Source organism: Augochlora pura, chromosome 10 (assembly GCF_028453695.1).
Source record: "Augochlora pura isolate Apur16 chromosome 10, APUR_v2.2.1, whole genome shotgun sequence".
In the NCBI taxonomy this organism is placed as follows: domain Eukaryota; kingdom Metazoa; phylum Arthropoda; class Insecta; order Hymenoptera; family Halictidae; genus Augochlora; species Augochlora pura.
In genome coordinates this window covers 10731147-10744160 of record NC_135781.1, presented here as the reverse complement: position 1 = coordinate 10744160, position 13014 = coordinate 10731147, and the positions used below count along the sequence as shown (strand labels likewise).

The 13014-nt window shown below is 41.1% G+C and overlaps 1 protein-coding gene across 1 annotated transcript; it reads left to right on the top strand.

Moving 5' to 3' along the window:
* The first annotated feature begins 608 nt into the window (after positions 1 to 608).
* Positions 609 to 12535, top strand: Dap (cyclin-dependent kinase inhibitor dacapo). Its single transcript, XM_078192468.1, has 2 exons — positions 609 to 2444; positions 8739 to 12535. Exons 1-2 carry the CDS (start codon positions 1880 to 1882, stop codon positions 8837 to 8839), a joined length of 666 nt encoding a protein of 221 aa, XP_078048594.1. The 5' UTR covers positions 609 to 1879; the 3' UTR covers positions 8840 to 12535.
* Positions 12536 to 13014: the final 479 nt, after the last annotated feature.

Genomic DNA, 13014 nt, shown 5'->3' with positions numbered 1-13014 from the left:
CCGAATGTTTTCGCTTTTTTGTCGATCAAATTGCATCCGCCATTACGAGACGTTCGAAGAAATATCAAACTACCGAACTAACATTCGAAATATTGTCAAAAATTCGAAATATAAGGAAGACTATAATCACAATTTATTCCTCCCTACCTCATCGGGATCATTAAGACTACAATTGTTCATGATACTGGAAAAGGGAATGGGAAAAATAGAATCAAGACCTGTTGGTTACCATTAGCTCCTCGAAGGAGTAACCCCGTGGTAGAAAAAATAAAGTTGGAGGGTATTTACAAGGGAGCTTGGGATACCGGGACACGTCCAATGGCTACAATCAGCATTCTGCTCGTTTATGTAGTCGCGGGGAAGGGGCCAATAACTGTACAAGTTCTTCGTCGTGCGTATTTTCGAACAGGCGAATCGCTGCGCTCAGGTCGAAGGGACTATACTCTCCGAGTGGCGGTTATTTCGTTTCTTCGTTGAACGGCGCGTCGTCTGGGCGTCGGGTAGGGGAGTGAGGGCAACATCGAATTAGCCGAGGATCGTCGAGAATAACCGAAAATAGCCGAGGCACTCGGGAGGCTTGGTTCTCTGCAACGAGTGGCGCTCGCTTCAGTCGCTAGAGAGCGCTTTTCACGTGTGGGACGTTCCTTCGCGCAACTCTTCCAGTTACACAGCACGCACGCACCTCATCGAGCGTCAACATAACTGCGCAATCGTGTTCGACCTTCCGCCGAACTTGGAACCACGCGCGTGTCTTGACAGTCGTGTGTTTGGCGGGAACGGTGGTACACTATCATCTTTGGATTTTACGTGGCGTTCGAGTCGAACCAGTGGTGCCACGGTGTGCCAGCCGTACAGCATATTGATGGTTGCGGGCCGTGTGCAATATTAACGTTTTCCGTGGGATTTTCTTGTGCCGGATAACGAGGACCGACCGTGTTATCGTCTGTGTGTTTTATCTCGGCCGGTCGGGACAATTACGAAGTCGGCACGCTGGGTTACGTGACCGATTTCAAATTTGAATAACACCGTCGTAATCTTCGCGGGAACACGTCGAAACTCGCTCCTCCTCGTCGCTGGGAGGCTCACGCGCAAGTGCGCGCGACGTTGCCGGCTTGTGTTTTACCCGCGGGCTATGCGATGAATTTCTGAGAGAAACCAGGAGAAAAGTGTTGATTCGACTTCATGATTAACCACTGGGTGCTGTTCCGAGTTTATAAAACGTCGAACGGTACCGGCAAACCCGTGGAAATATGAGATAGTGTTGCTGTTTTGATATATCGTCTTTCTCGCTTTCTCAGTCGTGGTATATACGCAATACAGTGTGCACCGTGTTGCCAAACTTTCTTGTCGCCAGTGCACGTTCGTCACAGTTCTTGCCTTGGCCGTTTCAAAACCGATCGTTGCGCGGGTGTGTGGCTGTCAACAGTCGCGGAGTGTGCCGAGCGAGAAGTCGACGATCAGCGTAGTCGCGAGGCGAAGCTGTGGCACGGCCATTATTCGAAATTCGGTGGATCGCGCCACGGCAGCGTTGCCACATCTCTTTCGGGAGTACAGTCAGTATTCCCGTGCACGATTCCTGGAAGAATCTCCATAAATGGGACACGTGTGAACGCTGTGAAATAGATGCATAAACTACGTAGTCGATAACCTTGTGCAGTGAGAACGAAGGAGATAGAGATAGAGAGCAAAAGAGACTCGCAAGCAAAAGTGGTGTTAGCAAGTAGAGGTCGCGTTCCAAAAACATCGAGGCACGAACGACACGCGTCGGATAGAGAGGCGTCGCTGCGGCGAAAAGAAGAGAGAAGAGGAAAGAGTGGTCGTTGGTGTATAACTGCGTAAAGGGAACGGCGACGTTGCCGGCACGACAGAAGAACGAAATATGAGCGCACGAGTGTTGAATCCGGCGATGATGACGGAAATGAGTAGGAATCTGGGTGGAGGACGAACAGCGCCGAGCAGAGCAGCCCTGGCCCGTGTTCGAAGGGATCTATTCGGACCCGTCGATCATGCTGCAGCCCGTGCGCTTGCCGAGCGGGAGCTTCGCGCTCAATCCATCCTCGATGCCGAGAGATGGGGATTCGACTTTCACTTGGAGATACCGCGGACGAATTCGAGGTACGAGTGGGAGCTGGTAACGCCGCAAGACGTGGTCCCGGAGCCCTACGCCCTGCGTGGCATGCCCTACTTAAGGAAACATGCGCCTGGTACACCTCGAAAGGCGAACGATTCCTCGCCGACGGTGAAATTCCATCGTAAAGAGTCCCCAGCAACCACTCCGATCCTTCAAAAGGCGGAAAGAACGCCGCCTCAAGAGCCAAGGGTACCGCAAATCGGCGAGGTCACCATGAACGAAATATTCGACCTAGAGGCGGAGAAGAAGGTGTACATCGTCGAACCCACTACCCCCATTTTATCCGCGACGAGGAAACAGTCCTCCATAACCGGTAAGTGATAAACGTTTTCCCGTTTCTTATTCCAGTGTTTGTTTTGTCATTCTTTATCTTGTAATTGTCATTGTACATTGGAAATGGAACTAGTCGCGCGGACACGTGTGCATTGGTGATGCGAATATTCAAATGTCTGAACCGCTTAACCTATAAGTGAGCTTTCACAATGGTCTTAGGGAATATAACTTAATTATTTGATGTATTTATGTCACGTTTATTATGTCCAAGACTAATTTCTTTGTCATTCTCGGCTTTCGAAAACTGGAAAAAATTCTAAAACACTTATTGTTGATACGTTAATTCAGTCAAATGTTTGATGAATTGATTGGGAAAACAGATAAATATTTTACGAACTTTAACAGTGATATTTTGTTCTGGTCATAAATGACCGAAGTTGTCGATGGACAGTTCATATTCGTTTTTACCGAATCGGTAACTGAACGTTAAACATGTGAGGGAGTAGCTACATCAATTGTGTTAAGTAACAGCTAGCATAAAGAATACTGGTTCACTTAAATATTAAGTACTTTGCTGAACTAACTTTAATCTGCGACCAGGAGTTTCCTTTTGACCCATCTTTTCGAAAACTTATTCTCATTCAAACTAATAAAATAACCGATTTATCCTAGGGACGTACATTCGAAATTATATCTAAGAAAATTGGTGTATGCATTTTTCTGAAAAAACTTGCGAGGATTACTTTCTTCTTTGTGTTCCGGTATCCAAGAGGATACAGATTTCGTAAATGTTTTATGGCTTAAATGATTTTAAAACAAAATATAGATAAACAGCTAACAAAAATAGTCTAATAAGAAAGGAAATAGTTTTTAAATATAATGAGTCAACGATTTCTCATAGAAATAGGAAAACCATTACACAATAGTTATCGGCAAGAGTAATAAACAGTTAGAATCGTTAGATAAAATTTGAACTTTGAATTAATCTGGCCACATTTGCAAAGATAGTGAAGAGGACCAATCACAGAAGGCGTTAGAATATTGCGAAAAAGCGGTTAACTCCCTGCCCCTTTTTGCCGTGTATTTTTAATGGAACCGACTGTTTCTTCATTGAATGAAGCGCTTGTTTTGATTGGACGGTTAGCCTCGGGGTTGATAAGCTTAATTATTTATTAACGCGAGTTAACTGTACGCTGCACCCGGGACTGTTTTTGATGGTTTTGTAAGTAGGCGGAGGTCTAGTTTTCAAAATACAACAACGCGTAATTTGCGTGAATCGCTCATCGAACCGAGAACCATTGTGTTCAAATTCAAAAACCAACGCCGGTGAATTGATTCAGGCGCGAAATTCTCAATTGGTGCGCACTACTCGATGCATCGGCCTGGAGACTTTTAATACATTTATTCTGGAAATTAAATAATCTTTAGCTCGAATCTCTTGAAATAAAAAAAAAACTATAAAATAGAAGCGTTAATAAGCAGCAGCGAATTAAAAGAGCTCCAGCTTCCCACGCTTCGTTTCCCTTCTCTTGTTTCAAGTTTGCCGCCGAGATAATCGTCTATTACACGCGAACTGCATATTATTCGCTCGTTCTTTGTCTTTTATGTTTTCGTGAAAAAATTGATATCGAAATATCAGTCTCTTCAGATAATCGCAATGTTTGTTTCGATGTATCACGGTGTTTTTTTCTCTAAAACACTTCTTGTCAAACGCAACGAGCGTTGTTTTTTCATATTCAGTGTCGTAAAACACGATTTTAATCTCTCTTCGTTGGTATTATAACAGAAAATGATTGCATAATTGGTTAGCAAAGAAGAGAGAGAGAGAGATTTCTTGAATTATTCCGTTCGATTAAACGAGTATTATCGCAGCTAATTGACTGGCTGGGAATTATTTATACGAGACACTCGTACAGCCTAGGTCAATCTAATTCAACGACCGGCAGGCAAGGTCTACGCGATTTACGTAATTACGTAAACACCTGATAAAAACACTGAGAACTTCACACGTCGGCGTTCACGATTTCGCGTGGCCAATCCTCGATCTATCTCGGTTCTCGATGAATTCGGATTGATTGCCGGGCGAATGTCCTCTGAGCAATAAAAGGAATATTTCCGCAGCATAGATAAAACCCCCCCGCACGCTCATAGACGTCGATAAGCTTCACAAATAAAGTCCAACGTATTTTTAGCTGGGTTAAGTATCATCGTATATCGCATCGTTGATAATAGTACATCGTAAATATGTGTGATATAATGATAAATATTATGCACAATTCGCCTAATGCGAGAGGATCCTATTGAAACTGTTTTGAAACTTTTAAAAGACAGACTTGTAGTCTTCAGATAGTTAGCGCTTTGGTTACCGATGGTGACTTCGTAATGATTCAAAAACCAAAAGTAAATCAGTTGCATTTAGTCAATTTTACTTTCGTTTATGTGTACATATTATACTGCGGATGTTTACCCAGGGTGTCTCTGCTGCACCAATAACCTTTATTAGTTGAATTTAACAGGGAAGAATGGAACATAATGACCTCATTATCAATTGTTTAAAGTTGTCATTATATAAAGCTACTTTACAGTTATTACACTGACAATTTATTTCTCATTTTCTTCTTATGATAATCAAGTTAACTTCTGTATGGATTTGTTTCAGTCAAGAAAAAGTAAGCAAGTAGTTTAAATTTCGCCCACGTTTTTGCTATGATTGCACGAAGTCTTGTTATTGCATATACACAGACTGAATATGAAATATCTATCTATCTATGAAAATAACAAATTTATTTAGAAAGAAATAGTAAATGACATTGGGATCAGATTTCTAACGAAGAGCCCCAGTAGTGTCATCAGAAGAAGCAGGTTCTGTTTACCCTCGCCAACTCTTTTGTGCCGAGTATAGCATCGCGCAAGAAGAGGTCTTCCGCGCATCGCCATTTTGTTCGGATGGTACCTCGCTGTCTACTTCCCCTTTTTTCGCCTATTTATTAGTCGGTCCCGGCACACCACCCACGCGACGCCACTATTTCTGGCCGTGACTCCTCATGTGTCCTGCACACCGTGCATCTACGCGGACCATAAACACATTTTGCGCCGCAGAAGCACGCGACGCTCTTTTGTTTATCCGTCGCAGTGTATCCTCCGCTGCGGCACACTTTTTCTGTTTAGAACCCGTCAAGATCGTGTATATTTTCGGTACCAATCGCGTCCCGTGGGGTGCAATTGATTTCCTGCAGGGTGAAATAACAAAAGACTCGTTAGTGGAGGACGAACGTTAACACTTGGTTGGCCGATGGAGAACTTGATAAATTCTGGTGGACATATGGGGTTCGTTATAAATTCGCAGTCGTTATTCTAATTGGACTTTTCAAAAGCTCTAGATACCCGGCACAGTTGGGAAGAGCTTGAATGAGATATTTTTGATGAATTCGTATGATGGCTAAGAACTGAATCCATGGGATCATTTATTTTCAATATCTTGAGAAGCGTTGTTAATTGTAGATCTTTCTGATGCAAATAGTACATACTAATGATTGAAGTTAGTACCTAAAATATGAATTTGATAAATGATCACTTTCAAATTCATATGAAAAATCCCTGCTCTAATTCATTTTCCTCTTTTTACAATTGCTGCAGTAAATTTGGATTTTCCATTTCACCAAAAAATTTTCCAGAAAAAATTCTCACGAGATGTATCTCTCATTAAATTGTGCATGGTTAATTAGTTCCTCCATCGATGTTACAATTCAATTTTGAGTCGCGTGCGCAATGTGACAAGAACCGTTATTATTTCACGATAGTATCGCCGCTCGATAAACCGGGATCGATATGACGCGTTTCGATCTCCTGATTCACCCCTCGGTTTGCACCCCTTGCACGCCGGTTTCGAGTATACGGGAGGAACGAGACTCGTAACGTACCTTTCACCGAGCGCTATGGGGGCGACTGATTTTCGTAACGTACGTTATTAATGAGCCACGCGGTCAGCTGTGCATCCATATGGGGTTGTTCCGCACCCCCGTTCTAGCGATCCCCCTTCGGTCATCGGCTTTTGTTCACGCGTGCGACTTTACCATGAGCCTCTGCGCATGCGAGCCTCCTGTTTGCATGGGGGTATCAGCTGTGCTCATACTCGTGCATCCCCCGAAACAAGCGCGATGGATGGGCTCCCGGGGTGCTCGATCGGTATTTAAAATCGGGATTGCTCACGAGTACCGTACCCTGACCCGCATGTGCATGCAAGAACCAGGTATTTAAATTGCACGCGACAATTTCGCGAACAAGTTCAGTACCTTGGCCGTTGCGGAGCACGTTGTTCTATTGAAGGGTAGTACGAAACGTTCATAGATATCAATCGGTATTTTCTAATTGGACGCATTAGAATTTTATAATTGGGCGGTTATCTTTGTTTTGTTCCTTACTGGTGAAAAACAATCAAAATATTTTTATTTGATTGTGAAACAGTCTGGAATAGTACCGGTATGTCCCATTTTTTTCTTTGTTTTTTCTGATCAAAGTCTCGAGATGATTAAAAGGTGTTCAGCGGCCATAGGCCATATTTGATTTGACGATTGCTGTAAAACTGTTAATGGAATAAAAGTAGTAATTGAAATAAATTATATTTATTAGAAATAGAAAGTTGAAGCAGATATCAGCACCTTAATCGGTGCCGGTAATGTGTACTTTCTTTTTCGTTTTTTTGATTAACGCCTCGAGGATATCAGACAGCATTGCGTGGCCATTTTTTATTAATTCCGGTACTCCCGCAAACCGGAGGGTAATCGAAAATCATTAACGAGTTCGACTTCTCGAAAATTTTTGCTCGAGACAAAAATTGGAGCAGATATCAGAAATGCGATTGGTGACGGCAATTCCTATTTTCTTTCTCGTTTCGTTTGATTAACGACTCGAGGAGATTAGAGAAGGGGTCACGACCGTTGACGCGCAGCTGTCCCAGCAATCGCCATAATTCGTGTCGCGTGCCGTGGCAATCGAAAGCTTAGAAACGGCAGAGGGCTAGGTCGGGAAATCGAGAAACAGATGCGCCGAAACTATGCGTTTTCCCCGTGGAAAATTCGCCAAATGTTCGCAGGGGGAGGACATGTCAGGGGGGTTCTCTCGCGATGGTATAGAATTGAACGCGACGTGAGTCATGATTCACGAGTATCAGCCGGCGTAGGCCGTGTTTTTGTGCAAGCTTCCTCTATCGTGACTCATTAAAAGATTCGCAAACAACGTCTCACGTATTAAACTGGAGAAAATTATAGCGAGCCTCCGGCGAGCACGTTTCAATTATCCACAGAGCTTAGCGAGGTTCCGTTTCGTATCTGCCACCGATAAAATACAATTCGCATCTGCCACGGTGAGCCGAGTTCTCTTGAGGTTATCGTTGAAGATGCACGAAGTCGAACTTTATACTGCATGCGATTAAATGGCCCGCGACGTTGACTCCTTCTCTCACTAATTTTATGTATCAACAGAATCCGTGATTATTAAAAAGTGTGCAACCCGTAGACTTCAATAATATTTAAACAATATTTCAATAACGTTTCCAGAAAAAGTTACTCCAACTTCTACTGTTACGTACAACTTCCATTTTTTTTCATCTATTAATCTTCAATTATTAATTTACCACTTATTAAACTTCAGAAAGCTGAAGCTCTAGAAAATTATATGGTTGACAATGTTTGGAGCTACTCAGAGATTTTTAGATTAATTTTTGAAATATCTTTTGGACAGCACTTTGTCCGAATTGATTTATCTTATTGCATATAATTTAGTTAAGTAATAAGAGGCTAATTAGCTGGACGATACTTTTGAAAATCTGAGTCAAAATAGGTCTCTCAGCATGATCATTTAAGACAGCATTAATTTAAGAAGATTCTATACTATACAGTCTTCACTAGTTATTTGCAATCAAATATGGAATAAAGAAGAATTGCTAGGGATTTTAAAAAATTGTCAGTATTTTTGGCGGATTTCTCTTGGTTTTTATTTTGAAGATTATAGGACTATTTGCATACCGCTGTCTCCTAACAGTTTCTATAGAAATAAAGTAATTTCAAGCATCATTATAGAAAGTAGAATGAAGAAGAATTTCTACTACTTTAAAAAGATTGTAATATCAATAAAATCCTAAGAAACAAGCGAATTGAAAATCCTACCACTGAAAGAAGAACAAAGCAAGATGTCTTTTAATTAAAGAACAAAAATAAAATGACTCCACTTATCTCAAATGAAGCATTTGATACAACAATTCCCAAAATACTTAGCAAATCCGCTCGTAAAATATTAACGCTATCTCTAAACGTGTTTTCTTATTGTATGGTTTCAGACTTCATGAAGAGTCGTAAACGTAGCCTAAACGGTAGCGCGAAGAGCATGATAGAGCCGCCGGAGAAAATGGCCCGCAACGCGGGTCAGATACGCAGCTAAGGAGTCTTCCGAGCTTCCTCCTTCAGCCTCGCTGTCCTTCTTCCATCTGTTCCATCGCGCGAGAGAGGCCGCGGGAACACGGAGCAAGCTGAGAAGCAACCGCAAGCGATCACTGCCAAGGAGGAACCGAGAGAAAGGCAGAGGGCGAGCTCTGGCAGGAGGCGCGAGGTCCGTTGGCTGTGCCATTCACATAGATTTATCCGCCATGAATATGTGGACGGAAAACGGTGGCCAGTGAAGAAAAAAGTCGCTCCGTTTTTCGTCGCAACGTACACATACAAGCGCTCACACGCATACACATACGCGCACACTACACGATGCATATACACACAGATTATATTTTTGGTAGCCATGCTGCGGAAATGAAAAAATAGTAACAACTCTAGTCGAAAGTGACGTCGGTTGTTGCTATTTTCTTTTTCCTTTTCTCTACTCTTTTTTTTTATATTATATATGTACACGTAATTCATCGTGTCTTTTGCAGTAGGTTTAGGCACCGAGTAACGATTAGCATAATAATTGTCCGGGAGAAAGAAGAAGAGAGTATGCGAGAGTGAAAGAGAGTGTGTGCGTGTAAGTAACGATTTAATGAAATTAATGTAATATATTTGTTCGTTCGTGTCCAATGAGTGAAACAATGCTGAGATGAATGATGACGATGATGACATAGATTACACGGACACTTTCGCCGTCAGAGACAGAGTGTAAGCAGAGAACAAATTATATAAATATTTTTAGGATACGAATACACGTAGATTCTAAGCCTTCTAGCCGCTAAGTGGAAAGTGCATTTCAAAGCATAGACACGGAGAAGGTCGGTGTTCGGGCCTGGTCTACCGAGCACCGGAAATCGAAGGTCCCAACTTGACTCGTGGGTCTTCAGTGACGAGTACTCTTTGCTAAGGACCCACGGACCACATAGAAAAAACCATGACTGGTTTCGCGGTGGTGTCGACAGACCGAGTCCTCGAGATGATCGCGAAATCACAAGACAATAGTGTTCTTCCTTCGTTAAGAATTAAAACAGAACGATTAATTTGACTACAAATTTGACACGTTCGAAGACTAGGAGACATCGTTTCCGGGGCCCACTGATGACCAGTCCCGAAAGCTCGACGGGAGAGAAAGATATGATTTAGATACGTAGCTGGTTACCCATGTTTAAGCATTGATCTCCTGTACGACTTTAAGAAAGTACAGCCGATGCCAAATCACCCCGCGATTTAATTACTTTTCTTAATTCTTCTTGCCTCCCACCGTAGGGGGGCCCTCATATTCGGCTCCCTCTCCTCTCTTACCCCCATCTATTTCACCCTTTGTAAATAGTTCAGCGACGCTTCGCGAGGTTGCCTTTATTTTATCGTGTTCGAAAACCATGGGATATACAAAGCAAATTTTTGTAGTTTCACAATAACCAGCATGGCTCTCGCGTCGCACTTCCATTGAACTGCATTTCCTGTCCTTCGATGCATCTCCCTCATTTTAGCGTTTTACGATCAGCATATCGGTAGCAACGTTTAGGAGCACCGTTCGAGGTTCTCTGCAAATATCTGTTCGTCCCGTTCGCGAAGGTATTAATTAGAGGACGAGAGATACTGGGTTCACAAAATAGGTAAGAGGAACGTTGCAGGTGCCAACTTGGCGTGTCCCTTGCAAGTACAAATCGTAGGGAACCTTCGAACGGTGTCGACTAAACGAATTTTTGAAAAGGCAAGGGAGAGAGAGAGAAAGTGGGAGAGAGTGACGATGAGACTTGTATATTTATTTTATAATTATTGTCTTAACGACCATATAGAAGTAGAATTCTAGCCCTTCCACTCTCTCTACCTCGCACTTTGCTCCTCGGTACAGACTTCTGTCAGTCTTTTCTACCCCCCGTTTTGAGATTATAATTCAAAAATACGACTGGTGGTTACAATGCTATTTTTGGCCCGCTTCGTAGCGGGTAGAATAATCAATTCGTTTAGAGAAATTCCGAATGGTCGTTGCTCTTTTTCGTTCGTCTTGGTGCTTGAAAGTTCAATGGCGCTGTTCGTCTTGATTCGCAATTTTAGGAGGCGGTAATTAATCGGTTGTCTTGTAGTTCGATCATGTCGCGAATACTTTGTGTGCTCATCGCTTTATAACAATTGACTAAACGTTCGGCACGCGATACACTGTCCTGTCCATCGCGCTGTGCATTAATTGGCCTCGTTGTCCACGCACAATAGGCCGCACGACACTTTAAACAACGGCGCCAGTTTTAATTCAAATGTCCTGAACGCAACTTCGGGGTAACTAGATTGCGGATAATCATGCGATATGAAAATTTGTTGCATCGGTTTCGAGATTTTTCTTTTTTTGCGATTTTCTTGTGCATTGTACAAAACATTTGTTTTGATAATTAAATTGGATTACAGTTAAACTTCAATTCTGAAAAACGCTAGTTCTTAATTCGTGAGCAATGTATGCAACTACATATATATATATGTATGTATAAAATAATATAATATATAACTGATATATATATATAATAATATATTAATATATAATATATAAATCATATATATATAATAATAATATATTAATATATACAAATATTAATATATATATACATATATATATATTGCAAGAGGAAAAATGATCAAAAGCAATATTAAAATATAATTCAAAGCGGAGGGAACTAGATTGTGTTGCTGAAAGTGATTTGTTAATTCACAATTGAAATTCTCGGAGCCATTGGCAAATCTTCTTCTGTAGGTTTCTAAAATTGTTGTTACAGCGATGGGTAATGCGTTCGCAATTTTAATAAGTCAAAAGCAATATGACAGTGTTCTTACATTTCACTGACGTTTTTATCACATTTTCGTCAGAAACAAAATCCGCAGTCTAGCCAGACCGTATCAAAATTTATGGAGCAGTCGCACGAAAGACATAAACACACCGACATATACCGGGCTTTCTGTGGCTAGATTTCGACTTTTATTCACCTTACGCATCGTTTTTTTTTTCTGATAAAAAATCGACGACGAACGGCAGACTGCTCGAATTTCTTTTTGAAAGTTTTGAAGTTTGAAGAAAGCAGAGGTGTAAAAGAGAAGTCGAACGAATCTCGTCACGCCTGCAATGCACATACGCGTACATACTTACACAAACACGTACACATGAGAGCAAGCAAGGAGTCTGCCGTCAGAAACGAAACGAAGCCTAACAAACAAAACAAAAAAAATAGTAAAAAGAGAATAAAAAATCGTATGTCTATGTAACCCTGTGATGTATTAGTATGATCTCAGTAAACATAACTTAGCGTGTACTTCTTATTTGTAATAAGTAGTTATATATCTGCGCTCCAAAATATAAGGTAAGATCCCAGTGCTGAAAGAGTATGTATGAAAGGGGGCTGTATACGGCCCGGGTGTCTGTTAGTGTGCACGTAGTTTGTACGGATGAATGTAATGAGCAGGAGCAATTGTTTAAACAGCAAAGTAGAAGTACCCAGTGCCTCACTTCAAGTTGGTATTCGCGTAAGAATTCTATGTGTAACGACCAATATATTATTATATAAATCATAATCGTAAGAGAGTCTAAAAGAACTAACCTACATAAGTGAATACCTATGTTTATTAAAAAAAAAAAGGAATTGTCTATAAGACACCTGTGTTTGTTCTTTACCTCTTACGTCCAACATCCGTTAGCTAGATCTCTATAGTTTAATTAATCGACTGAAAAAAGCTATTAAGAGCAAATAATGGAAGATATTAATCATGAAGGTAAAGAAAATAGTAGTAGCTATCAATTTTATATTAAAAATTCAGATCTTGATTCAGATAATTGAAAACAGTAAATGCTTTCATTTTTCTATTAAAATCGGATCTGGAAAATTGTAGAAATGGTTTTGTAAAAACAAATGAGAATATTAATACATTAATTTTAAACTATTAAAATAATTAACGAAAGAAAAAGAATAGTACTTGGATCCTATGTCCTGCAATTGATGTTGTCAATTTTCACTTGACACAAAGTTCCAAAGTCTAGTTATTGATAGAATTAACAATGCTGAAAAACTTTTTAGAGAACTTTAGATCAATAATCGACACAGTTAACAATGTTATCTATTAATCAAGGTTTACCTGTACCTCCTACGTACATTGCTTTTTCACTAGCACAGTTTATATTATCATACCCTCTACATTCGA